Source organism: Molothrus aeneus, chromosome 13 (genome assembly GCF_037042795.1).
Source record: "Molothrus aeneus isolate 106 chromosome 13, BPBGC_Maene_1.0, whole genome shotgun sequence".
NCBI classification, from domain to species: domain Eukaryota; kingdom Metazoa; phylum Chordata; class Aves; order Passeriformes; family Icteridae; genus Molothrus; species Molothrus aeneus.
Genome location: NC_089658.1, coordinates 9,869,799 through 9,897,601, shown reverse-complemented (window position 1 = coordinate 9,897,601; position 27,803 = coordinate 9,869,799). Strand labels below are relative to the sequence as shown.

Genomic DNA, 27,803 nt, shown 5'->3' with positions numbered 1-27,803 from the left:
GAGCAGAGAGCAAACTCACCTTTATGCATTGCTGCTTGATGATGCTGGTTTATCAGATGAGTTTATCAAACCTGTACACTTTTGGTGGAGGGCTGCAAGCTGCTGCTGCAGTGAGTGGTCACCGAGCAGCTCGTGCCTCTGCTGCCATGGTTACTTGCTTGCAAAACAGTGGTTTTCAGGGATTTCTTAGACTCTTCACAGAACTACCATGCTGCTAAGAAGGCAAATAAAGGTTCACAGTTTTAGAGCCTAAGTGTCCAGAGAGCCAGGGGCATTTGGGAGGACACCCTGCGCTCCACTTCCTGAAGTGCAGCAATGCATTTCCACAGAGAGGGCTTGGGAAGGGCACCCCCAGGGTATTTGGGAAGTGTGGGTGCAAAATAGACAGGTTTGCATGGGCTGGTTGTGAGCTCTGAGCTGAGTCCCCTGTGTGTAGGAATCTCTGGGAGACAGTCCAGGCCTTGATGGAGAATACTGAGCAATCTGAAAAATGTCTAGACAGTCTGTCTCAGCATCTCCTCTCCCCTCCTTTGGAGGAGAGGGAGAGCTGCCAGCCTCGTGTGATATCACTCTTCAGGTCCTCCAAAGCACTTGCCAAGCACCTCCTGCAGAGAGAGGGGAAAGAGGATCTGATGTTTCAAATACAAAGTAAGCAGGAGAAATTCTTCTGAGGTGGGAAAGTCTTGAACTTTCCTGTTATCTTACAAAGCAGCAGCAAAAGACAAGCTTTCCCACATATTTCCTTAAGTAGTTAGGTACTGTTAAATTAAATAAAAAAGTTCAGTAAAAATATTATAATTATGGGCAAAAATTAAAAAAAACCTGCAAAAATTGTGATTCTTGTTTGAGAAAGCTGCAGGGTAGTGTTCACTGAAATTCTTTCACAGCAACTTGAAATTTCAAGCTGACAAACATTTTCCACCCCCATAACATTCAGTCATGGAAATCAAAATAAATAATTTTTCAGGTAGTACAATTTCCATGGAGGTTTAAAAACCTGGGGGAAGGGCAAATGGGAAAAATTCCTCTTGGGTATAAAAAAGAGTCTCCCAAAATGTTATTTTTCTTTCTGGTTGACTTTCAGACATCGATGAATGCTTACAGAATGGTCGTATCTGTAATAATGGACGATGCATAAACACAGATGGCAGTTTTCACTGTGTCTGTAATGCTGGCTTTCAAGTGGCAGTTGATGGGAAAAACTGTGAAGGTAAGACTTTTCTGAAGTTATTTCATATCAGTAATTACAGTTGCAAGAGGTTATTCACATCAATGAAAAAGAAAAGGACCCCTGGTGGGGGGAAGGGAAGGAACAAGGAGTCATATATCCAAATACCTTTTGCTGTATCTGGGAGGGCAAGTAAAATGTCTTTTGCAGCCAGTTCTGGAGCCTTGGCTTGGCAATCCTCAACGGGATGTCTGTCCAGAAGGAGAAGTAGCACATACCACTATCACAAAATGCAGTTTCTTTGATGGGAGTGGTACATTTTAAAACATAGTGCAAGTCACATGCTGCCTGATTTTACTGTGTGCTTAACAGCATGCTTTATGGGATCTTACTGGGTGACTAGCAATGTGGTTTGTGTAGATGCAGACTGGTCTGACCTATAAAAATTGTTTTAACAAAAATTTGTAAACATAATTGATGTGTTCCTACCTCCCAGACCTTTAGTAAAGGGGAAGAAAAGAAGAATGTTCTTTATCATGCTTCCCAAGGTCTTTGGGAGGGTTCCCAATGATCTATTCATACGTTAAAAGAATTTCAAGCACTGTTCTTAGAAACATTTTTGGCAGAATATTATCTCAGTGATTCAGCTCAAAGACTTAATGCCAAAATTCCTGGTTGGGATAGATACACGATTTTTTTTTTTTAATCATAAATTATTTTTGTCTGACTTAGCCTGTAAGTAAAAAGAAAACACACTATGTCTAGAAGTTTAATTTCTGTCCAAGACAGCTGCAATATTAAGGAAAATAGCACGATTCTGAATATATTGTAATGTCATTATGATCCAGTGATTTTATGTGCTAGTAGTGATTCTGTTAATCCTTGGTAGAGACAGACACTTTAAGACTCTATTTTTCCTGACTCTTTTTTAGATACAGTTTAGCACCATATGCTGCTTTTAAAATATCTTATTATGGAAGTACATTGACTAAATATATTTGTAAATTAGACTAACTATTCAGGAAAAAACTCTCTATTCTGATTTCTTCCTTTCCCACCAAATACCATGTGCTAATAGTAATAAAAACCAGGACACCGGCAGTCTGGTAAAACATTTTTAATTCCATTGCATGTGCTGCCAGAATGTCTGTTGCATCCACTTATGAAACAGTTTCATCTCTGGCATTGTAATGCATTGAGTTGTATGCACACACACTAATCAGTAAAGACCATGGCATTGTGCCATACCTTAATGTAACTGTGTGTAGTTCTTTAGATGAAACTGGTAAATACTACTGATTTTTCTTGGATGTAACATCCGAAACTGATTTCATCTGCGCCAGGACAAAGTAAAGACTGAGAGGATATAAAGGCTTACTCAAATCAAGAACAGAATTCTCTGTACTTGCCCTTTTTTTTTTTTTTTTTCCTTTCCCATTTTGTGAGTAACTGTGCAGGGTTCAGAATAACAGGGTCTGAGAACCTCCACCTTTTCCTATTTGAATCCTCCATGATATCCCATTAGGTGAGAGGATGAATAAAGCTTTCATGAAGCTGTAATTAGTAAGTACCCTTCTATATGGCCTGTCATGCTGAATGCAGGAAGAGGGCAGGTTCTATTTTAAATGGAAGTTGAGGATGGCAGTGCCCATAGAATTAATGCTTGAGCACAGTGCTGGGAATTCTCCCATACCATAAATCTTAGACTTATCCAGTGGAGGTTATAAAAGTTTTCACTCCAAACCCAAATGTTCTCTCCTCTCCCTTCAGGTCTTTTTAGTAACATAAAATTGTATTTACATTCCAAACAGGAGGCTGCTTCTAACCTAGCTTCTATTTAGATTAAGATGTCAAACCCTCTTTAATTACATCCCTTCTCACTTTTTGATGACTTCTACCAAGTGGAAGTTCTTAAGCTGTCCGGTTTCTCATCCGTTTTTTGTTCTCTTTGCTTTTTTGGATTCATTCCTTTTTATGTTAATGATTCATTATGAGAAATGGAATCATTGCTTTGACACATCCTCTAGAATAGTGCAGTCTGTCCCATCATATGTTTCTGATTATCATTATAGCTCTGACAACTAAGAAAAAAATTAAGGTGTATCTTTTGGATATAACCAGTAACAGTTCTTATGCTTAAACATTATGAGCATTATATCTGTTGTCTGCATTTTCAGATATGGATGAGTGCAGCATCAGGAACATTTGCCTCAATGGGATGTGCATCAATGAAGATGGCAGTTTTAAATGCATTTGTAAACCAGGGTTCCAGTTAGCATCTGATGGACGCTATTGCACAGGTAAGCACAAGAAATTATGGATTCCCAAAACTTGTGAGTCTTGTTTCTCTGGGTAGCTTCAAGAATAGCCTTTTTTGTGATTCTTGGGAACAAGAGGTATGGGGCAGAGTTCTCAGCAGGTATGCTTTTTTAATCAGCTGGAATTATTTGTAGTTGTGCAAGACAGTACTCAGTCTTCTCCACATTGTTGAACAACTGCCCCAACCAGCCAGTGGGAAATATTCTTTTCCAAGGATTGCATGATCTGACCTAGTTAAACTCTGGGGTTTTTTTGCCTATGGTGTCTTCTGCAGATTGGTTCCAGTGTATCTTACATTTTGTGTTTGGCCTTTGAAAGTATTCTGCCTTTGGCCACCCAAACATCCTGACTTCTTGCATTTTTTGGGCTTTTCTCCCATTCCTGTCTGGGTGCTCCAAGGCAATACAGCATCTCTGAGGAGTGCCCAGCACTTGATCCGACCAAGATGCAGACATGAGCACCACAGCAAGATTGTCTTTTCCATTTGCTGCATGGGTGCAAATGAACTATTGTGCATTACCACACAAGTGTCTCCTTAGCTTAACAGCTGCTGGCTGTGTTGGCTGCAGCCTTCACACACTTAAAGCAATGGCATTTATTTAAATTCTTACCTGATTTCCATGTGGGATGTGTGTACTTTGCCAAAGCTTGTTTTCCAGCTGGTCTATGTGTGGGATGTCAGTGAGACTTCAATGCCCATCAGGCCATGGCACATCAGCCAGTTGTGTTCCCAAAGATCACTGGCTGCTCTCTGTGTCATTAGCAGGGATTTGACTCATGGATGGAAGCTCAGCCAAGCCTAAATACTGCTCTTGATTTTTGCCTTGAGTATCTTTTGGTGTTTTTTAAAGTTTTTTTTAAAAATTACGTCAGTCTGTGCCCTGAAATGCCACCCAAAAGGATGGTAACTCTACCTGATTACTTAAAACACAATGATGTTCAGCCTCTGTTATGTGCCTCCTGACTAGGAATATGGATACAGTCAAAATGGGTTTCTGGCCGTAGAGAAATGTTACTTCTCTGCATCAAAGGAGGAATATTTGATAATTATCCAAAATTATAGAGAACTCAACTGATTCCTACTGAAAGTTGGAACAAATCTTATAGTAAAAAGAAGGATTTCTCCCACTGGTTTTTGCACTTACACTAAGCCTTGTTCTTTATGAATGAGCATGCAAACATTTATTACATGTTAAAGTTGTTATTGGTGAAAATCAAACCAGATTTTGAAACCTGGACACCCAAATTACACTTTTTACCTTCTTCATATTTGTGTCTTTTCTTCCATTTGCCCAAAGTATCATGAAACAATTCCCAGGTCTTCAGCAGTTAATATGATTAGTGATTCTGAATATGTTGTTTATATCATAATGTTAATACATAGAGTTTTATAAAGGGATTTAGCTGTAAAATAATTATTAGATGTTATGTATATGCATTCTTTTGGTTGTTCACAGGTTGTTCATGTTACCATTGATTATTTAGTTACTTGTCTGCAATAAATGTCTAATTTTAAGGAACTTTCCCAACTATAGATATAGATAGAGGTTTGCTTGAAGGATATTTTAGGGAAACCCTCCCTGTCAAGGCCAAGCCCTGGTCCTGGCTGGTTGGGAAGTATTCCAACAGACCCAGGTGTTTCTGCACTAAAAATGTTATCAAGTTACTTTGACTTGCTGATATGGTCTTATAAAAGCTGGATCCCCTTTTCAAGGTAAACTTGGAAACCTTTCCTGGGAAAGGTCCTTCAGGTTCTCACTGTGAAATGGGGTTCCCCAGTGATTGCAGACCCTGGGTGATGGTAAAGTATTTAGGCAGTTGATGGTGTATTACCTTGCTTATTTTTGCTTGGTGTGTGCTTATTGTTTTATTATTGTTTTACTGTTCATAGTCAGAGAAGTGCATGTTATTAAAAAATCAAAAAAGGGACTATGGCTCCTCAAGAATATTTAGATAATGCAATATTTACACTAAATTTTATGAATGCAGATTATCAATTTTGATCCCTGGCAGACTGATACTGCTCTGAAGATCTGTGTGTGTGGAACCAATTTCCAAAATTTTATCCACAATTGGGTGTGCAATGGCAAGGCCCAGCTAGGGGATGAGGTACACATGTCTTCTATCACCAGCAGGTCCAAAGTGGTCACCTGCTCATCTGGAGAAACATTGATCACCTCTGAGACAAAGCCCAGTGAGAGGAAAAATGACCTAATCACCATCCAGCCCTTGTGGCCAAAGCAGGAGCAGGGTAGGTCTGCCAGGAACATGGCTGTGCCTGAAAGCTTGCAGAGGCAGCTTGCCAAGAGAGGCCTTGTGTCTCACTGCACTCACCATCATATTGTTATGTTCCTACTGACCTTCTTCAGTTATTCCCTGCTCCATGCTTCCAGAAAGACATTCAGTAAAGTCAAAGTCAGCATTTCCAGCCAATGGACTCCCTCCTGCCTCAACAGCACAGCCCCTGAGCCCAGGCCACCAGAACTTTGGAACAGTAGCCATTTATTTCCAAATGCAGAAAAAGCAACTCTCTTCCTGGGGACATTGGACACTGTCTTTTTGTTTCCCTATGCTATGGGTCTCTTTGTCAGTTGCTTTTGCTGTATTTTTATTGATTGAATAAAGAAGGGGAAGATGCGGGAGATAAGAAATCCTGTTCCCTTCTGGTGAGCAACAGAAAGCACTCTGGGAAAGGTTCAGGTAGGTTTGAGGTAAAGAGCAGGTCATATAACCAGAGATGGGGTTGCCTGGCTGGCCTGTGGTTGCCCTGTGCATGAGGCAGTGGTTGGTTGGGGAGACACATGGACACCAGGGAGCTCATTGGGTAAAAGGACCCATGAACAGCCACACTGCAGTGGCAGGCAGCCTGTGTGTGCCTGTTTGGGTGAGGTTTAGAGCATAACAAGGCTTGATTTGTTGCAATAAGTGATCTTCTCTGGAGCAAGCAAGAAGGAGATCCATGTGTCTTTGTTCCTCATTGCTACAAAACTCTAAAGTCATGCTTGGATGTGCAGGGAGTGTTTGCACAAATGGACATTTCTGCACCAAATTCGTTTCCTGCCTGAGCAGTTTTGATAAGGAATTGTATGTGTGTTTTTGCAGAACTAGGGGATCAACAAAGGAATGGAAGAGTGCAGCTCATTGCTTCTGTAACTGTCTCATTTGATGTTCTCCAAGCTGAGTTTTCAGCTGTTAGGAAGGTCTTCTAACCCAAAGATGGGGGTAATGCAATTAACACTTAGTTCCATAAAGCTGGAATTTAAGTATAAGTACAGGGCATATGCTTGGCTGTCTGGTAAAAAATTCCACTTAGACTTTCTGAAATAACATGCCAAAAAATAATGTTACACCATAGTCTTGTATATCCCCTGAAATACAAGACATGCTAAATTTATTCACCATTAGCTTCTTTCAATGATGATTTGCTTGATTTTTCAGAAACGCATATCATGCATGCAGAAGTTTGAAGCATTATTTCTATTCCATGCCTTGTTTAATCTTTAGATCAGCAGGAATTCCCCAAATTAAAAGTTATTGCAAGACAATTGAAAATGGTAGTTTAGTAGTCTGAGTAAATTTTTCCTGCTTAAAATTAGAGGACTTTGTGTACCCAGCTAGCACTACTAAGCAAGTTAAGCAGAAAAGGCAAAACTTATTGAACACGGAGAATTAATCCATTAGTTGGATTTCCAGAACCAGGTTGAATATATTTTAAGTCATCCAAATGGTGACTTTGACCACAGAAAACAGTGGAGCATTCTCAAGGTTACAAATTTGGACTTTATTCCTGTGAGTGAAGTTGATTTACTCTGTGGAATCTCAGGCCTGGTAAAAGCAGAGACTTTTTACCCATCTTTACAGGAACCAGGTTTTCAGCTGACTTGCACCATTTTAAGTGACCCACTTTACCTTTAAAAAATTCTGTAGAGGTATTTCCAACACATTCGTAAATCAGTACAAAAGAAAATAGATGACACATTTCTCCCTTTACTAGGTTACGAAATCTTTTTTAAAAAATGAACTACAGGAAATGGGAAAGAAGTAATTTTGCCTTTCTGTTTCTAGAAATAACCTTTAAAAAGGAAAGCTTTTTTTCTTTTTTTTTTTGCTTGTAGGAGAATCTGTTATAGGAGTTCAGTGTTGTTCACCAAAATAGCTGTCTACACCATTAAATAGCACGGGCTCATTTTGAATCCCAACTCCGTTTTTACCTGCACTGAGTAGGGACTAAATTTAAAGTGGGAAAAACATCTAAGATTTGTCTTAACAGAACAAAAGATTGTAGGATGAAGTAAAAATTACTTGAGCCCATGTACTTAAATATAGCTTTTATTTGAAAATGCAGTTTGAAGAAGGAATCTTGGATCATACAAGCTGTTTTTTATGCCAAACAACACAAACTAAGTAAAACACAGAGGTGTTTCACTCTCAATTTGCCCTTTTAAGGTCAGAAAAAAGGAAATTGTCACACACACTGTTTCTTGTATATAGTATGGAGAATTCTTATGAAGTGATTATTTTATAAAGGTTATACATACTTCCAAGCAATATTTATAACACTCCTTTTCTTTATCATTTCTAAAAGGATAGTATGCTTTCTGCATCTAGAGAATGATCTTACTATTATCAGGATACACAGCCTATATATAATTTAACATCTCTATGTGATAGTTTGATATTACAAATTTTAATTCCTGTATTTCATTGCTATGGGCCTTATTGTCCAATGTGCCATTGTTGAGCAAAGATGGTGGCTTGTGCAGGACTCAAATCGTGAATGAATTCCTTTCAAGGCTGGAGTGCACTCTGTTCATTGAAAGTTTTTAAAATGGGCTGTAATGAGCATCCGATAGGAAAACCCAATTGCGATGCAGATCACCAGAGAGACAGGGCCTGGAGGCAGGGGCTGATTCAGCCCCTGGGGAGATTCAGATGTGCAGCAGAAGAAAAGGAAATGCTTTGGTGGCCCTGTGAAGGCACCTTGTTGGAGGGTGAAAGATTCAATTTGCTATTTGGACTGATTTCTTACAGCATGAACTGTTAGTATGGGAAGGGAATGTCCTGTTATATACTACACAAGTCCTTTGTCTCAGCAGCCACAGTTTCCTCCTTCCTCCAATTATGATTTTGCCTGAATGACCCTTAAATCGGAACTTGTACCTCTTGGGAACAAGTCAGGAAAATGTAGTCCCTTTTATTCTCTAAGGAGAGCAAAATAATTTTGTTCTGTTTATTTCTCCTGAATTTGGCATTTTCCTATTCTCTTTCAAAGAACAAATTCATCATTATTCCTAACAAAATCTTTACTTGAACTACTTTCCATTTACCCTTGATATTTTTCTATAGGATATATTGAAAATAAGCTGCACAAATGCAGGTTTCAGCCAGGCATTGAACACTATGTAGTTTAACTTCTAATAAAGCTCATTCTCTTCTCCAACAGACATCAATGAGTGTGAGACAGATGGAATATGCATGAACGGGCGCTGTGTGAACACTGATGGCTCTTTCAGATGTGAATGCTTCCCTGGCCTTGCAGTAGGACTGGATGGACGTGTCTGTGTTGGTAAGACAAACTTAATGGAGTCACAGTGAACCAAAGTTAAGATATTAGTGCTAGTCTGATGAACAGATCAAGTTTGAATGTAGAATTTACCAATTTTTAATAGAATGATGGGTAGTAGTTCTAGTGGCTAATAATAACTCTGTAGTGTTTACTGTAATAGGCCATTTTGCTCTGTTTTAATTTCCTTTTTATTTAAAGAGAAAGAAAGTGTGGGTCAAATCACAAGGTCAGGTAGACTATACAGAGTAGAGGTGATTATTGCTCTATCAGTTCTGAGTAGGTGAGAATTTGCCCTGTTTCTCTCAATGTAAAATTCTTCATTTGTCACTAAGCTTAAAGATGTAATTATCTGTTACGTCTTTTTAACATGGGATGTACCCAATTTTCTGCCCATTTCTATACAAGCTCAGTGTTGATTATAAAATACTAATATGCATGAAAGCTATTTATGGGCAGTTCGTAAAGAAAAAGAAAAATCACCCCTGGACCTGAAAACATAAACATATCAGGTCTTACGTACCAGAGTAGCATTAATGACTTTTCCTTGGGTTTTTTATGAGCAAAGAAAGAGCAAAGACTTTGTCCATTTTCCCCACAGCTTCTCACTAGTTCAAGGTTAAGAATTGATTGTTTGCCTAGTCGTTCACCAATGCATGTTAAGTCATTAGATACAGTGACTATTTGTATGCCTTAATTCTTGGGAGCGTGAGGAAGAAAAATTTCTTTTCCCTAGTAGAGGAGTGCATACAGGTGGCTGGAAAGCAAAGGGAAATAGTGAAAGAGACTTTGTTTTGACAGCTATTTTATGGTGTTTATGACACCTGAGCTACATTTAATGCTTGCTATAATTTATGGCAGGATAGTTGCTATGGCAGGATTAAGAGAGATTTCTTCCCCCAGATACACATATGCGGAGCACGTGCTATGGCGGCTACAAGAGAGGACAATGTGTGAGACCATTGACGGGTGCAGTTACAAAGTCAGAATGCTGCTGTGCCAGCACTGACTATGCCTTTGGAGAGCCTTGCCAGCCCTGCCCAGCACAAAACTCAGGTATGCCATGTTCACTTGTAAATCTTCTCATTTACAAATTCTCTTCATACACTATTTCTAGAAAGTTCTCCTATATCCTATTTCTCCTATATCCTTCAAGTTATCTGAAGTAGCTTATTCAGTACCTTGCTTTTGGGTAGTCAATGCACAGACAAATGTCCAGTTCAGTTTCTTGCAAATACTTGAGTCTGTCACTGAAATCCCCACCAAGTGAAGCTGTCTGGGACATAACTTCTCTCTGGCAAGAAAGCAATCCTAATGATTTCAATGGGCAGAAATGTTTTGGGAAAATTCTTCCAATAAGACTCTGCTGACACAGTCCTTGCTGTGAAGCCAGTAAATTAAATAGACTTTGCTTTCGTGGAGGTGGCTGACTGCAGGGAGCTGGTTTGAAACTTCAATTTATTATGTGTTTCTTGTTATTCAGCAAATTTGTTGTTGCACATAAACAAACTATACCATTTGATAAGATATTCTTCATCTACTGTGAACTCATGAAGACAGTCCTGCTAAATGGACTTAAATATGGGACAGATTTATAGGAAAAAATGTTCTGTTTCCTGGTCTCTTTGAACATGCACCTTGCACAAGGACTTGGGCATAAAGTTCTGGAGAATCTTGCTGTGAATGTGTTATGGTTCGTTTGTGTAGGAGGACCAGCATGATGTTTATGTCTATTCTTAAATGCCACAGTTCATCATGTGAAGTTTTTACTCATCCATCTTCATAAGCAGATTCAGACCCTGAATCTGCTAAAATGCTTCACAGGTTCAGAATACTGTGAGGTTATTAATGTTTTCAGAAGAATTGGAAGGCATGTTACTGCTTTAGAATAATTAATCGCTGTACTGTCAATGGTGATGCTGAAAGCAATGAGCTAAGAAAGAATATTCCAATAAGTTTTTTAATAATTTTTCCAGCTGAATATCAGGCTCTGTGTAGCAGTGGAACTGGCATGACTGCAGGAGGAAATGGTAAGATCACCTAATGTTATTTAAATTTATATATTGCACTTTTGTCTGAAAGTGTTACCTTGATATCATTAATTTGTTAGCTGTGCTGGTGGGGATGGTGACAGAAGAGAATGGGAGACAGGCTTAGGGTGAAATGAATGGAGCATGGAGTTTCAGGATCATGCCACTTCACCAGTGGGACCTCTCTGCTTTACATCATGGAGTGTATGTAACTGTCATTATAAAATATTGACAAATTTATGAGAAGTGTCATTACCTATGTGACTTTATATGTAAGTCATATTTGGATATTTCAGGTGAAATCATCCTGAAGAATAAAGCCATATTGAACATCGAGCTTACTCATGTTTTCATCTGTCAAAATAGGCCAGGGTTTGTTTAAATGTAGACAAGAAGGAAATTATTACAATGAAAGCTTTGTAGTCATAGAACTGTGAAACTGCAAACTCTTAAATCAGGCAGTGCTCACTAGTAGATTTGCTGGCAGTAGATAGGGAAAAGCACTCAGAAAGGAGGGATATTAATGCTTTGGCAAGTGATGCCATCTGGAAATGCTATGAATCAGGAGATATGGGGAGTATTAATACATGGGCCTCTCTAAATCTAATCTCTGATCCCCAGTTTAATATCCCAGTTCTTCCCTTTAGTTGAAGGTTTCCTAAATTACTATGGGCTAACGATGAATCAATGATTAAGAGAAGCTTTTTTCCCTTGAGTATGAATATCTAGGTGTGAATTTCCCAATCAGAACTACATAATTATAAATATGGAGTTGCCAACGTTAAATTATATTGAAATGGTCTTTTTCTAGTTTGGAGAGTTAAATCCTACAGGCCCTCAACAACTGCTGCTCTGATGTTTGTGTTTTTTTACCTTTATGTAGATATTAATGAGTGCTTATTGGATCCTGATCTCTGTCCAAATGGAAGGTGTGAGAACCTGCATGGAACATACAAATGTTATTGTGACCCTGGATATGAAGTAGACTCAACTGGGAAAAACTGCATTGGTATGAAATGTCTTATCCTCAAAGTATTTATAAAGAATCATCATATCCTTTCTCAAACTCTGTCAGCTAAACTATCCAAATCTGTGCTTCCATTCTTTTCATAGAAATAGAGGCTGCAGCCCTCTCTTGAACATGACTGATCTGACCAGTGTACAATGTTCTGATGAAGTCTGACTGGTGCCCTGTATAGTTGTGCCAGAAATTCTCCATTTCCCCATGGAATATCCTGCCTAAACTGATTCTAGTGTGCATTAGTCTTTTCTCAAATACATGTTATACTGTGGGATCAAAGTCAACTTCTAATTGAGACTTACTTACATCCAGATTTTGCTCACTAGCCTTCAGCTGATGAGTTCTGGTTTCTAGCATGTTATTGTTACTGGTCCCTAATTGCAAAGTTTTGAATGTTGGTGATTATATTTCATCTTATTTTTCTTGTTCATGTTGTCAAGATTAATTTAGCCTTGCCTGAATCTCTGTATTGGCAATAACTTCCAGCTTAGTGTTGTCCACAATTTTTGATTCAATTAGTTTTTTACTTCTGCCTTAAAATGAATATTTTTGTGGATCAGTCCCAAGTCTGATCCCTGAAAGCATTTCTGATATCCTTGCTTCATCATGATTATTCTCCTTTTTAATATATCCTACCGTAATCTCTCCTTTGTCCAGCTCTGGAACCACCTTAAAATTCTTAAATTCCTTTCTATTATCTCCAGCTTACGTAATAATTTTATTTGGGTTCTGTATTCTCTACTTAAACCTAAATAGCTTGAGTCATGGGTGTTATCCCAGTCTAAACTATCCATTATCTTTAAAAAAAAAAAAAAAAAGAGTTAATCTTTCTTAGATAAAAATCACACTGTAATTCATCCCATTTTCCCTTTTGCTTCTTTGGCTTTAATTATCCATGTCCTATTCCAGTGTTTGCTTGTAGCTGATGGCATCTCTTCTCTTCTCCCAATCCATCTGTGAGTTTTCCAGATGCTCCCCAGCCCACCCTGTTGTAGCCCACATCCATGCTCCATCACAGCTGTTTCCCATTCTCCCGTAATGTTCCACCTGGCCCTCTCTCAATTTTTCTGAACTCCTGTGAAGCTTCCCACATGGTCTGTTTTATTCTGCAAGTCTCCCTTCTTTTCCTAGCACTTTGGCTGTTCCCAGCTGCTGCACTGACCCTCTGAGTCTTCCCAACTTCTCTCAACACTTTCTAGCCTCTCTGACTTAGCCAATTGTTCCTGTCTGCTCTCTGGGTCTCTCCTGGTCTTCACCTGCTATTCATGGCCCATTGCCACCTTCTTGCAACTTCTCCCTGATGACCACAGTTCTTCCAAAGATTTCCTCAGGGTTCTTAAATTTAGCACTAGCAATTCTATTTAAATTTTTCATCTCTGAATCAAGTGTAGACTTACATTAGCCTTGTTAACTATAACATCTAAGTTCAGAGCCAGCTTGGAAAAAATGGTGATTTAAAGACCGAGATGATCAGTAAACCTTTTCAAACCAATCCTCTCCTTGTTTCTGTCATGACTGTGGATGCTGCTGTGTAGTGACTCAGAAACTGCATAGACCTAATCCATAATAAAGGCAGGATGAAAGTGTGAATCCCTGCTTTATTTTGAACTGTAGTATGGCTGTCACATACTATGAATATGTGAGGAAAGAAAGTACAAGCCCTTGTGCAAACCTGTTGTCTACAAAAAGAATCCAGTATTCATATTCCACATCCCCCTGCCCTGTCTCCTCTGAAAAGTGGCTGTTGGGAGTGAAATTCTGTCCTGATTTCTATTCCAGAAATGTTTTATTTATTAAAAAGTTCTTTATTTTCATTGTAGATATCGATGAATGTGCACTAAACATGCTGCTTTGTGACAATGGACAGTGCAGAAATACCCCTGGAAGTTTCATGTGCACCTGTCCAAAAGGATTTGTATACACTCCTGATCTAAAAACGTGTGAAGGTAAGTGGTAATGCAGCATTTCATCCTAGTTTTATTCATATGGATTGTTCTCAGATTGTGCCAGAAATACCTTGAACCTTCATGAAGGTATAATGTGTAAAACTAAAGAAAAAATAATCACAATAAATAAATTCAGTGGGAAAGTAGGAGAATGAGGAGGGAGGGACAAGGCCAAATTGAACTTGTTAGATAACCTCATGGAATAGCCTGTATTTACTCTCCCTATTTACTACTACCAGTGAGCACACACTGTGCCAAGGGTGAGAAGAAACCAAGCTTTACAAATCTCTTCTGTGAGGAGCAGAGCCAAAGGGCCCCTAGTTTGCACCCTTTTTGAGCCACAGACAGTTCTAATGCATTAGTGTGTCTTTGGGACACATGCATTGCTGGTCTGTTGTGAGGGGTTCATAACAGAAAAGGGGAATATTGGCAAGATTGGGTATGAGGAAAGGTTTGTCCTCTTTGTCCTAAACTGAAAAGAGCCATATGTATTTTTGTTAATGTTTTCTGGCACTAATAGCAGTGTGTTTCTTTTCTAGATATTGATGAATGTGAATCCAGCCCCTGTGTTAATGGAGTGTGCAAAAACACACCGGGTTCTTTTGTTTGTGAATGTTCTCCTGAAAGTACTTTGGATCCAACCAAGACCATCTGCATAGGTATTTATTCCTCTGAAGATTTTATGTTTGCTGGTTAAAAATAGCTGGTGACATGTGAACATTGTACACCAGGTTAAGAAAATACTTTTAAATTAAACTAGTGCAGATTAATTTAATGGGAAACATAACAGAAACAATGTTTAAAAATGCTTTCTTTCACCATTACTCTGGGGGCATAAAGTGCACTTGGGGGCTTGGTGTGCTTCCATGTCAAATTTGAAAGAGAGGTGAAAATTTTTTTTAACCAGCACAGAAATCCTATGACCAGTACTTCAGGTCTGTGCTCACGCCCTTAATTTCTCCTGTAACAAGGTGAACATGTTCTAGTTAGGATCTGCTCTCTGGAAAAAATTTTGTATTTTGCACAGTCAAACCAGCTCAAGAGCATCCATGGACAATGCTGTGACTCAGATGCTCTGTGGGCTCATGATTTCCTTTCTTGCCTGTTTTGTTGGGACAGTAATTTATAGCTCTCTTCTAGTCAGTGAGGAAAACTGTAGGACTACAGCTGTCTGATCCTTAGCTAGCTCCTGCTACTCTCCTGTATGGGAAGATATCCAGACTGGGGGATCTAGTAAAATAATGGAAGATGTAGCAAGGGGTCTTCCGCATGGGCTCCTAATCTGACTCATAATCAGTACAAGGACTCAGATCTTGAGTGGTATTGACATACTCCCTGTTTAGCACAGTAAGCATAAACAAGGATTTGCAAGAACTTTGTGCTGGGATGATTTCAGGCTATAATCCAGTATAGAGAAGGTTTAAATTAAGAGATTTTAAAATAAATTTAGCTCTGATGTGGTAAATTCTAATGAAAGGATGATTCTTTTTCATGGTTAAAGCACATGTGTTTGTAAATACAGTAATGCATAATGCTAGAGAATCTGCATGAAAATATATTGGTTTTTTCCAAACAGAAACTGTCAAGGGTACCTGTTGGCAGAACATAGTCAATGGAAGGTGTGAAATAAATATCAATGGAGCAACTCTGAAGTCCCAGTGCTGTTCCTCACTAGGTGCTGCTTGGGGAAGCCCATGTACACCATGTGAACGAGGTAATGCCATTAATTTTCCTCAGGAACCTAGGACTTTTCCTCTCTGAGCTTGGTTGAGATTATTATTGTAGAAGTTGGGCACAGGCTAGACAAATAACTTTACTTGTTCTGTTGTCAAGCAGTCATTCCTTATTCAGTCCCAAAAAAGAGAAGTCTTAATATTTGAGAGATAGCATGTAGCTATAGAAGGTTCTAACTGGATTTTACAGTACATATTTTACAAGTTTAAGTGCTGAAGGGAAGGGACCACACCTACAGTCTGTAACTGGCAGCATTACTTTAGCATGGTTTGTCATAATTAGTGATCTGGAGTTCCTAATGATGTAGCAATAAATGCATGTTCCCCAGAGATCCCAAGGAAATGTTTGCAACAAATGGATCTTTGGTGTGGTAATGAAGGGAGGAGAGGGAGTAGCCCTTCTTATTATACTCTGTAGATTAACTGATGACCTGGAGAATCATACAGTTGGTGAAAGAATGGGTTGAGGTCGCTGCATATTCATTTGCTAACTTTACTGAACTGTGGTATGAGCTGGGAACCCAGGGATGAGCTGATGAATGCAGAAATGTGTGTGGGTTGTTATTTCTATATCCTGAAAGCTGCTAGTTTGCTCAAATCTTTGGTTAATTTCATTCTGTGTATTTTAACAGAATTCATCCTCATTCATCCATGGTAAATAGGGTTGTAATGTGCTGTGATCAAGTGAAATGAATTAATTGGTTCAAATGAAACAGAAATCATAACCACTTTTAGGCTAGCTAGCTGAGACACATGGGAAGCAAAAGAGGATAAAGGCTGACACTCTATACAGTTTGTGTAGTTGCCCCATCTTATCTCTTTATTATTTCAGAAAATACTGGGATACTGTCTAAGCACTCAGACTTCTCATAGCAATAAACTAGATAATGTTTCACATGATCAGTTTTGCACAATAAATTAATGGTGAGTTTTGGACTGTAGTATTCTGAAACTTCACTTCTGTTTGTTTTACAGACCCAATATGTCAAAAGGGATATTCAAGAATAAGAGGAACATTGTGTGAAGGTATTTATTGTTGCCTTAACATAAATCAGAGCTTGAATAAAAAAATGCCAGTGTTTTGATTTAAGTGGTTAATTTATCATAGAGGAACACTATGCCAAGTTCTTACCTTGTGTTGTTCCATTGACTTCGTTAGAGTTATGTCAGGGATGAGTTTGGTTTCAGTTTGTTTAACATTCCTGCATACTCACACTTTATCTCAAAGTACAGACTTGCAAAATACAATGTCAACCAGTATAAGGAGGTGGCTCTCTCTCTTCAAACACTGTTAACTGAGTAACCTGTTTTTAAAAATCATGTGTTTTATATATACTACAAAGCATGGCATAAGCAATACAGGGGTATGATAAGCCATTACTATGCTTTAGAAAAAGAACATTCAAGGACTGTAATTCAGTCCTTTTCTTTTTCTTTTTTCCCTAATCTTGGCTTTCTCCCATATGACATTATATGAAATCTTAAACATTCCAAAACATATTTTTCACTGTCCTATAAAAACAAACAAACAAAAAACATCAGGATACAGTTATACTTTGGTTAAAGAAAAAGTTAATATTTTAAATGTGTAGTTTTTTTGCTTGGTATGGGATGACTCTATACTATTCTGTAAGAATTGAAGGTCCCACCCTATTTCATCTCTATTTGAATTGATTTGAACCCTTGGAAAAGTACTGCATATTTACATAATATGCAGAAGCTCAGAGAGTCTCAAACTGCTGTGGGTCATCCTGACTGACAACATCTGACATGACACTGCAGTTAAAATATTTTTTAAAAATTACTCCCATATGTAGCTTCCATAAAGAAACATTGTTTTTTCCCTTAAAAAAAAAAAGAGAGGAACACCCTCACACATACTCTTTGCTTTCCAAATGATGACTGAATACCTTGGCACGTCTGTGCTGCAGACCCACTGTACATAACTTATCTGACCTCAGCAACACTTTGCAGAGTGTGTAAGTGAAAGAAAAAGAAAAAAAAAAAAAGTGGGCCCACCTCTCTCTCTTCACAAGGAAAGTCTTAGAACATTTTCAACACTGCTGGGATGGAAAGTTTATCCTTCCAAGATACAGACATAACTGTTTTCAGCATTTCCTTTACCAGCACATCGGATTGCATCTATTGCATGCTTTAATCTTTCTCGTTTCTATGGGACCTGGATAGCCCCAGGTTTTTCAGAGTAGTTTTCCTTCCTTGTAACCTTAGTGAAGCCTTACTTGGTTTTCAACCCATGTAAGCATTTTTCAAGACAGGGAAAGGTCTCTAGGAAATTTACTGGCAAGTTAGAGACAGGAGTAAGTTTAGTTCCCAAAAGGTGATAGTCAGTTCTCCCATACACAGCCTATGTAAAATGAGTAATAGATCTTGTGCAGGGAAATAAGCAAACTAAATTGGCAGCATTGCTCTCATTTACGGGTGAGCCCTGGAGTTGTCAGCTGCACTATTGCTCACAGGCTGTCAACAGTGTTTCAGTGGTTTCTAATAATCCACTGGCTTTACCTCATACCTTCCAGTCAATTTTCAATATCTGTTCAAGGGCAGAGGCCACTGATTTGCCCTCCAGCGTTTATCCTCCATCGTGCTCCACGAGGTTTGAGAGATGCAGTCTCTGCACCAGGAGTTTTGTCTGGAGGCCTAACCAGCCCAACCTTCCCACTTTTTGGTTACTCTATACTGAGTATTCATCTACAGATTGCCAGTCATTCTTTTTCCATTTCTTGTTCTTATCCTCTCCTGTCCTAAAAGTTGTCACGCTTCATCTTGGAGCATGTTTAATGCTGGAAGCTTTTTCCCAAAGGCAGTTGTGAAGCATATGCTTTCACAAAGGACATGGGTGGGAGGACCTCACACTTAGATTACTAAACATTTATTTAAGCTCAAGCCAAGCTAATGCATATAATCAATTTTTCCTTACCAAAAAGTGCTAAATTTGCCTTTTAAATATAGAAATACAGTTTTTATTTAACAAAGTTAAACTCTGTGTGTAGTTGTAAGTAGGTTATTTTAATATATATAACGTTGCTAATTGCTGACAAGGCCATAGACCCAGATTGTAAATGTTCTTGGAGTTTCCAGACGTGCAGCTAGAGAAAATAATCTTTAAAAAATACTGAATCTAGTTGGAATAATGCATGTGATTTTGCACTTATTTTGATCTTTCCTTGTCCATTTGCTTCAAATATCTGGCCCACAGTGAGTATGAAAATGGATACAGTTTTTAAACACCCCTCCCTTTTCTGTTACTTATGAATTTAATTTCAGTATATGTAAGAATAGCTAATAGCAACATGTATTATTTCTGATCATCAGCAGTTTTCTGTAATTAAGTGGATCTGGCTAAATTACTTTGGGAGTTGTAAATGTTTTTAATTTTTTCACGCCATGTAGACTGTTGTCATTTTTTATTTTATCCTAAAAACTTTGCAATGTTATAATTTTTAATATTTTTGCTAATTTGTTCATGTTTAGCATGCTAGTGATTACTCTTACTCACTTCCTTTTTTTCTTTAATAGATGTTAATGAATGTGAGGTGTTTCCTGGAGTCTGTACAAATGGGCAGTGTGTCAATACCTTGGGATCATTTGTTTGCCAGTGCCCTAATGGAATGACTTTAGATGCTTCTGGACGGACTTGTCTTGGTAGGTGTTAATTCCATGTACAGGTGAAGAGCAGATCTATGCAGTGACCATTGGTTGCACTGTGTGTTTTCTAACAAGAAAGGACAATTATTTTTGCCCATTTTTCAAATTGAATTCGTCAGGGACCTGAACTTAGTTCACCTGGAATTAGGAACAGGTTCCAATGGTAGTAGCTAAAGCCCATCACCATCTGCTAGCTGATGAATAGCTGTGATTTAGTTCCAGATTGTTCATCTGACAAATCCCTACAGATCATGCATGTTCTTAGCACTCTTCATTTGCAGCCCCACCTTCCACAAAGGCTGGCATAGTGGAGGCTGCACCATTGTGGGCTGGGGCTTGGCCACACCATGCACCTTGATGCAGTGTGCAACAGAATATCCAAGTTTTGTATGCTGTCCACCCAAAGCACCGTTGTCCATTATGACAATAATGCCCAAGGTTTGCCTCTGAACAAGACATAGCTTGTAGTAACTAAAAGGCCTTATATAAGAATGGCGAGCTGGAATGTTTAAAATCCTTTTCTGATCCAAAATTTACTTCAAGTGTTGAACACCATTTTTCAGAGTGGTGCTTTAAACTTACTTCAACTCTTAATTTCTGAGTTTAGCATTAATATTTTGCTGTTAGGAATTATGCAGTGAGCTTGGTATGTTCCTCCGAGTCCACAAAAACACAGAGTGAGCTGTTCCTGTGAAGGGCTTTTGAAAAAAAAATTCCTCTGCAGTGAAGTAAATTTTCTCTTTCTTTCTCAACATGTTGTTAAATTGCCCAACAGACATCCGCTTGGAGAGCTGCTACCAGCGGCACGAGGACGAGCAGTGCACGGCGCAGATCCCCGGGCGGCACCGCATGGACGCCTGCTGCTGCTCCGTGGGGGCAGCCTGGGGCTACGAGTGCGAGGAGTGTCCTCTCAGGGGAACGCCTGAGTTTGACGCTCTTTGCCCAAGGGGTCCTGGCTTCTCTACGAAGATAGAAATAAGTGGGAAGCCTTTCTCTAAAGGTATGCCATCCATTTGGGGTTGATGCTGGCAAATCCTGATGGCTTCTGTTTTTACTCTTCTATCAGACAACTCCTCTGGGTTTGAAAATTCTGGTAATAGGCACTCCACTCCCCTAAGGCACGTTTGAGATCCAGTTAGATTTCATGGCAACTGAAGTCCAAATAAAATACAAGATAGAGAGCGTTAAATACCATATAATACTGCAGGCTCAAAACACAGAATTTGTGTCACTAGAGAGGTTAAATGATGCCTGACTTTGCCTCCTGGCATCTCATAGTACAAGAACCAGAACAAACTGGGCAGTCAGCTTTGAATGTATTGAAGGAGCAATCCGTACTTGTGAAGGGTGCAATAACTTTAATTCTAATGTGAAACAACAAAGAAATGGTGAATAATTTTGGGAATTTCTTGTGAAACTACTTGGGAGAAGTAGAGGAAATAGCTTCCACAATGATGGCTCAAATCAGAAAATTTTATTTACAGTAAACCTAGTTGTGTTATGACTCTTGTTGGTAAACTTCCAGAATTAAATGAGACTCACACAGTGACACCCCAGCATCATGTGCTGAAAGCTGTCTTTCCAGGATTACCACTGAAGTTAAGCTGGACAATGTCAGAGGCTAGCCAAAAACTAAACATTATGAAGTCTGAAATGAGGGGAATATATATATATATATGAATGACAATTGCTGTTGTTTGTTTCAGCCTTGTTTTATAAACAGTTACTAAGCCATTAATTAGCCATAAAGAAAGTGACATGTGCTTTTACTTATGTTCATTATGTTTTCTGTGACTCATGGAAGTCACATTTTTTTCTCAGAAATTAGAAGACAGAATGCTTCTTTTGAAAGCTGTCTTTGCCTTCATCCTTTGTCCACTGACATCTTCCTGAGCTGCAGATCAGATCCTGCAGGACAAAGGGGAGACTGATATTATTCTGTAGCAGAAAGTGTTCCTGGAAATTCCAGCACAGAATATCTGTCTACACTATTGGTTAAGGGGAAGTCAGTATCAGTTTATGTACTGTGGTCTAATTTTCCCACAAGGAAGGGTCACTGCCATGAAAAAGGATGAGCTCTGATGTCAGCATTGCTCTTGTGTGCACTGCTTTTGTATGCAATGGTAATATATGTCCACACTATCTCATTTTCAGACATCAATGAATGCAAAATGTTCCCCAGCCTTTGTACCCATGGAAAATGCAGAAATACCATTGGCAGTTTTAAGTGTAGATGTGACAGTGGATTTGCCCTTGATTCTGAAGAGAGGAACTGCACAGGTAAACTGCATGGATGTGTCTGTCATAGCTGTGAATTGAAAAGGGAAAACGGAACTCCTTTGGGAACCCTGTGAGTGTGTTTTGTCTTGCAGATATCGATGAATGCCGCATCTCTCCTGATCTTTGTGGCCAAGGCATCTGTGTCAATACTCCTGGAGACTTCGAGTGTGAATGTTTTGAAGGCTATGAAAGTGGATTTATGATGATGAAAAACTGCATGGGTATGTTTTTACAGACCTTAGATATACAATAGTATGCTATGCATGGTTTCTTTGGGTTTTTTTTTTAAGGTTTGATTGTGCTTGGGTTTAAGTCTGTCTCATTTTGTGAGCCTTATTAAAGCTAACTTTGAATGTGATATTGCTGCTTCTACAAGTTTCCAAAGCATATATAAGCAAGGGACAGGATTTTAGGACATTAAATTTATCCCCACAATCGCCGTCTTGCTGAGTGGGACACCATCCTGAACTTTGAAGTTAAGGTAAATTAAAATTTAGAAGAAGTCTTTTGAATTTATTTTCTTTTTCTAACCGCATTATGGTGCAAGGGATGACTGGCTCTAGGACAGGCTGCAGGGTGGATCAGGCTGTGATGGGTGAGGGGCTGTGGGGAGAGATGTGCTGGCCCTGCATGGATGTGCCTCCTTTGTCCCCACAGACATCGACGAGTGTCAGCGCAATCCCCTCCTCTGCCGAGGTGGCACCTGCATCAACACAGAGGGAAGTTTTCGGTGTGATTGCCCTCCAGGCCATCAGATATCACCAAATATCTCTGCATGTGTAGGTGAGACACGCAGGCAAAATCAAGATTGTGCACAGCATTTTGTACCTCTCTTGTGCTGTGCATTTGCAGTGTTTACTTTAGTACCATTTTCAGGATGAAAAGAGTTCCTCTTTTTCTTTTGCACCAGATATTAATGAATGTGAGCTGAGCAGCAACCTGTGCCGCAATGGCCGTTGTGTCAACCTGATTGGAAAGTATCAGTGTGCCTGCAACCCTGGCTATCAGTCCACACAAGACAAGCTATACTGCATTGGTAAGGACAAAATCTGCACAGGAGCTCTAGCAAACAGGGAAGATAAAACACACAGAGTTGTTTCAGTTTAGTAGATATATTAAGTAATTTTTAACCATGAATGAAAAAATCTATTACAGTTTGTTGAAATAGTATGCAAAATCTCCAAAACATGCCCATCTGTTTTTGAGAGAATTGAAGTTATGGCAGTGCTGCGCTTAGCTGAGTAACAGATTATTTTCTCTAGTAAATTCATCATGATGCATAAAATCACATACTAATTTTAGTGCCCCAAGACTTCAGACTTTGATGATTAAGAGGGAGTAATTTGTTAGATTAGTTATATATTTAATTAAAAGTCATCATTCCTGCTGGACCATGAAATAAAATTATGAGGTTCAGTTGCATACATTCCTTCTACTGTGCCATGGAAAAATCCACTGGCTTTAATTTTGCCAAGTAATTTTTTACCTTGAATCTTACAAAAACTATGTTGCCCTCATGATCCTGTGGTAACTCAGTGCTATTTCTATATGTGGAAGGAGAAGCACAGAAGTGTTTGTATATGCAGTCTTTCCATCCCTGCTTTGCCTGAATCCTTCCCAGTGCCTACCTTTGCAAACACTTGACTGTCAATGTGCAAACACCAAATGTAGATTCTGGATTGATGATGTACTGGAAAGCTGACTCTAATTATGTCCTTGAAATGTGCTTTAAAGCAAAAAGTAATTGTGGGTTTTAACTGTTATTTTCTCCTTTTTAGATATTGATGAGTGCCAAATAATGAATGGTGGCTGTGAGGACTTCTGTACAAACTCAGAGGGCAGCTATGAATGCAGCTGTAAACAAGGCTTTGCCCTCATGCCGGACCACAGGACATGCACTGGTAAGGGAGATTTTGGGAACTTTTCTGCTTAAAGGGCTTATTTCAATAGCTCAAAAATGAACCTTCTTTTAAGGTTAAAGCTATTGTAACAAATACACTATTAAAAATATAAAATAAATGGAAAGTGAAGCTCTTTTTCTGAAGTAAATATTTCAAAAGTATCAGAATTGGGCAACTGCAGAAAGAAGTGAATTGGTTGCTGATAATTTCAGAAAGTGTACAAGTTGATTCTGATTTTAATAACAAAAATCTCTAATTTTTTCAGTAGGAGATAAATTTTCCCCCTTAAGGTATTGTAGTAGATCCAAATCTAAAACAGGTTGAAGACCATTAACAAAATTATCATGAACAGAAGCCAAGATGCTGTGCATGTGTATTGTATGGTTATGTTGGGGAGAGGATAAACAGAGATGCTAGAAAAGAAGCTGATTGCTCTGTTCTGTTGTTTTGTGGTATCTGCCGTTAAGCAAGCAAGCAAATTCCTATTTTTAATTCTTTGTTTAGTCAAGTGCAAGTATGCTGCATTAATTCAGAGCTAAATGACTTGCAGAGAAATTGAAGTCTGAATAGTAGGAATCTTTCTTAGGAAACAGGTCTGTTGCACTCTTAGAAGAGTTTGTGAGAAAATGTTCAGAGCTCTGTTACGGCTGGCTGTTCTCCTTTGGGAGTCTGGAAGTCATAATCCCAGGAAGTGAATTGTACTTGGTGATTTCCACATAGGTTACTGGAAAGATAATTTTCTCTTACTTCTTGCCTCACAGGCACTGGCCTGATGAGGCATGTGAATATTTGCCAGCTGTTTGCCAATTCCATCCAAGAGCTCCTTGAAGAGCATGTGAATTATAACAGGATTAATCCCTTGGAATAGAATTGTCTTTATAGTTGAACAAATGGAGAGTTTTCTATACTGGATTATTAGAGCACTCACATTTAGAATTTGTAAATATTTATGGACCTTGAACCAGGGTCTCAATTACCCTGAGGCCACTCACTACCATTCCAGAAGATAAAAGAGCCCTAAAGGACAGCAAAATGTGGTTTTCCCCCACATTGTGGCTTGCTCTGTCAGAAAGATGTAAAGTAGCCAGTCTTCAGAAAGTATCAGACCCTCATTCAAAGAAAGAATTCAACTAGAAAAAGTGTAGATTTGATTGACCCTGAAAACCTAAAATATTTAGATTAGAAGTAGTTTGCTTTAGCCCAAGTGTCTAGAAAAGGCAAGCTTTTACAAAAACTTGCCCAAACATTGGTGTTTGGGGCACTTTAATGCAAAAATAAAATCAGTTGATCAAAACTGTGCCTCAGCCAGAATCTAAACCCAGTGAGAGAATTAGAATGACATGAGAGGGAAGGGAGGAGGGAGGGGAGCAGAGTCTCTGAGCCACTTTTCTGTTTTCATCTTCTTCATTTGACTTGGACCAAATGACCCAAATGTCACTTGAACAGTCTTTGGGATCTCAAATCTGATGGCTAGAAACAGTTCTGTCTTTACTCCCCCTTATCCTTTGCCACACAAACACATCTCTAAACCCAAAACCAGAACAGATCATTTACAGCACCTTCCTGCATATTAAACTAAAAACCTTGGAATAGGAAACTATCATCTTTCTGTTCTCAAAGTTGAAATGCAAGCAGCTCCCTTTGCTGTGGGGAGGGGATGGATTCTCTGTGGTTTGTCCACGTGTTAACCTGACCCTGAACACGTCCATTGAAGTTGGTAGTCAGATCTTACTTCAGTTGTGAATTTCTACATATCTATTTCTACATATAGAAATTGACTCTGAAAAACAGAATTTCCTTCACAGACCAGCTGTAATAACTATTAGCTATTCATTTTCATACTATCTTCTAATAAGGACTTGAGTGCAATAGCCACATATAAAAAGGTTTAAATAGCAGAAACACCAGAGAACTTTGGATGTCAAGTCAAATCTAAGAAAATATCCAGAGATGTGAGGGGTCACCTTCACTACCCTATTAGTATTGAAAACACTGCTTCCTTCTCTTGAAAAGGTGTTATTTACATATGTAAACATCTGGTGAGTATTCAAAATCCACATACTAAAGTTTTGCCTCTGCCCAAACTAAGAAGAAGAAAAGTAATTTGTAACTTTGCTTTCATGGCACTAAATACCTGGTTTTACACTGTTAGATTACAAGATAAAATAGGACTGTGACCTTCAATTGTGAAACACCTATTTTCAGTTTTCAGTTTTCTCTGTGTGTGAACATGTCTTTTATCTTTAACATCACACAAAGCTGGAAGCCATCACAGAATATATTTGCTGATAATTGACCTGGTAAGAATGCTCTGCAGTTCAGTAGTAGGTCATGTTTGAATTGGTGAGGTTATGCATAAATAATCAGCTCAATTAGGAGAAACAACAGGTTCTTTGTCAGCTGATTTTCCCCCAACTGTGAAATCGGTACAGTGGCAGGTTGGTAAATAAAGTTCTTTATTTCTGTCATTATTATTCCCATTTCTAGAGCTTAAATTTGCATGTTAATTCAAATTCCATTCCAAATGAACATCTTCAGGCTAATGTCCATGTCAACATTATTTGCTTGTTAAGATAAACAGGGACTGGTCAGCCTTCTTCCTTGCGGAAGTTGTGTATCCACACAAGCACTAGCTGCTAGAAATACAGCAGAATAATGAACATTATATTTTAAATTAATGTGAGTTCATTTTCTGCAGCTGCATAATTACTGCAATCCACAATAGACTGCTCTGATAATGAGTTACACCCTTTCTCTTGGAGAAGATTCCTGAATCTTGTCCTTTTTGTGCTGATTTTTTTCCCATGGTATCACTAGGCAGAGATTCTGATTTTTGCTCTTGCTGGTCTGTGTTGGTGCTGACACAGAAAGATTCTAGGGATTTTTGCAACAAACACTAGTATAACCCCAAGGGCTCTGAAAGATACCAGAACTTAGCATGATTGCCTTAATATAATAAAGGATCTGCTTCTGCAGCTTGGCTCCAATCAGTGATGGCAATTTTATCAGTTATCAATTGAGAAAACAACTTTTCATCCTGGAGAATGTAACTATATGGCTGGCCTGGCCAGTCAGCTGAAATACTAAATAAGACCATAAAAATCTCTTAGAAATAAATGTTTGTACTGTAATTATTCCCATCATGAGTTGAACTGTTTCCAGTTTGTCACCACCTTTGAGATCTGTAGAGGTACTTGCACGTATGATAGCTTTTTTAAGATCTGTAAAGTTTGATATTTTTGTTGCTGAATTTGACTTCAGAGCTTCCGTTGATTTCAACAATGATGGCTTGTATCCAAGAATGCCCAATTATATGTGGCCTTGTGGTGTGACAAAGGTTCTGTTGGAGCTCTTTTCTCTGAAGGAAAAGTTGGTTCCTGTTCCTCCCACTTGAGTCAGAAGGGAATGTTTTGCCACTGACTTTAGGTGAAGACAAGGAACTTACTCATCAGGACAATTTTGCAATGTACTGCTCAGTTGTTTACAAGGATTCAATCTTCACCATGTTTATCAGAGCATTAAAATGCTTACTTGCCATGATGCTGGTTCATTACACTGGATAAAGGTAACATATTTTAATTTGATTTTCCCCTGTAGATATTGATGAGTGTGAAGACAATCCTAACATCTGTGATGGAGGCCAGTGTACAAACATCCCAGGAGAGTATAGGTGTCTTTGCTATGATGGATTCATGGCATCTGAAGACATGAAGACTTGCATAGGTAAGTGCAAGTACATATATTCCAATTTGCATTAAACACTGAAAAAATATTTATTAAGGCACTCTTTCCAAGTAGACAGACAATGATATTTGAAGAGTATTGCTCTTATTTCCTAGTTTTGGTCACCTGACCACAGAACCAGCCCTATTGCACAAGTGCAAATGTAATCTGTGTATCCCTGGAGATTGGGGTGCAAAGATGATCTGTAGCATTGCAGCTTTGGGTCCTCTTCCAGTGAAGATTTTATGCAACTTAGATAAAAGAGTGCTTGCAGAAAGGAAGTAGGTGATCCTGTGGAAAATTTCTAGCAAGATAAATCACCAGTGCTGATTTAAACTTGTCTCAGACAAAAGTTTGTGGAAGTGGTACAACAGTTGTGAAACAGCGTATCTCCAAAACCATATTTTCACATTTTAATTTAAAATCTTGAGTGTATTTTGAGAGAAATGTCTG

The 27,803-nt window shown here is 38.7% G+C and overlaps 1 protein-coding gene across 2 annotated transcripts in view; it reads left to right on the top strand.

The window, feature by feature from the left end:
• Nucleotides 1–27,803, top strand: part of FBN1 (fibrillin 1) — a 143,653-nt gene that overhangs the window by 70,531 nt on the left and 45,319 nt on the right. For both annotated transcript variants that reach the window (XM_066558504.1, XM_066558503.1), the window contains 18 exons: nt 1,085–1,210; nt 3,346–3,468; nt 8,931–9,053; nt 9,954–10,106; nt 11,027–11,080; nt 11,964–12,089; nt 13,922–14,047; nt 14,587–14,706; nt 15,624–15,761; nt 16,756–16,806; nt 19,318–19,443; nt 20,222–20,446; nt 21,601–21,726; nt 21,819–21,947; nt 22,384–22,509; nt 22,637–22,762; nt 23,505–23,627; nt 27,225–27,350. In XM_066558504.1, the coding sequence (XP_066414601.1) occupies nt 1,085–1,210; nt 3,346–3,468; nt 8,931–9,053; nt 9,954–10,106; nt 11,027–11,080; nt 11,964–12,089; nt 13,922–14,047; nt 14,587–14,706; nt 15,624–15,761; nt 16,756–16,806; nt 19,318–19,443; nt 20,222–20,446; nt 21,601–21,726; nt 21,819–21,947; nt 22,384–22,509; nt 22,637–22,762; nt 23,505–23,627; nt 27,225–27,350 (2,247 nt within the window). The remainder of the gene's footprint in view (nt 1–1,084; nt 1,211–3,345; nt 3,469–8,930; nt 9,054–9,953; nt 10,107–11,026; nt 11,081–11,963; nt 12,090–13,921; nt 14,048–14,586; nt 14,707–15,623; nt 15,762–16,755; nt 16,807–19,317; nt 19,444–20,221; nt 20,447–21,600; nt 21,727–21,818; nt 21,948–22,383; nt 22,510–22,636; nt 22,763–23,504; nt 23,628–27,224; nt 27,351–27,803) is intronic.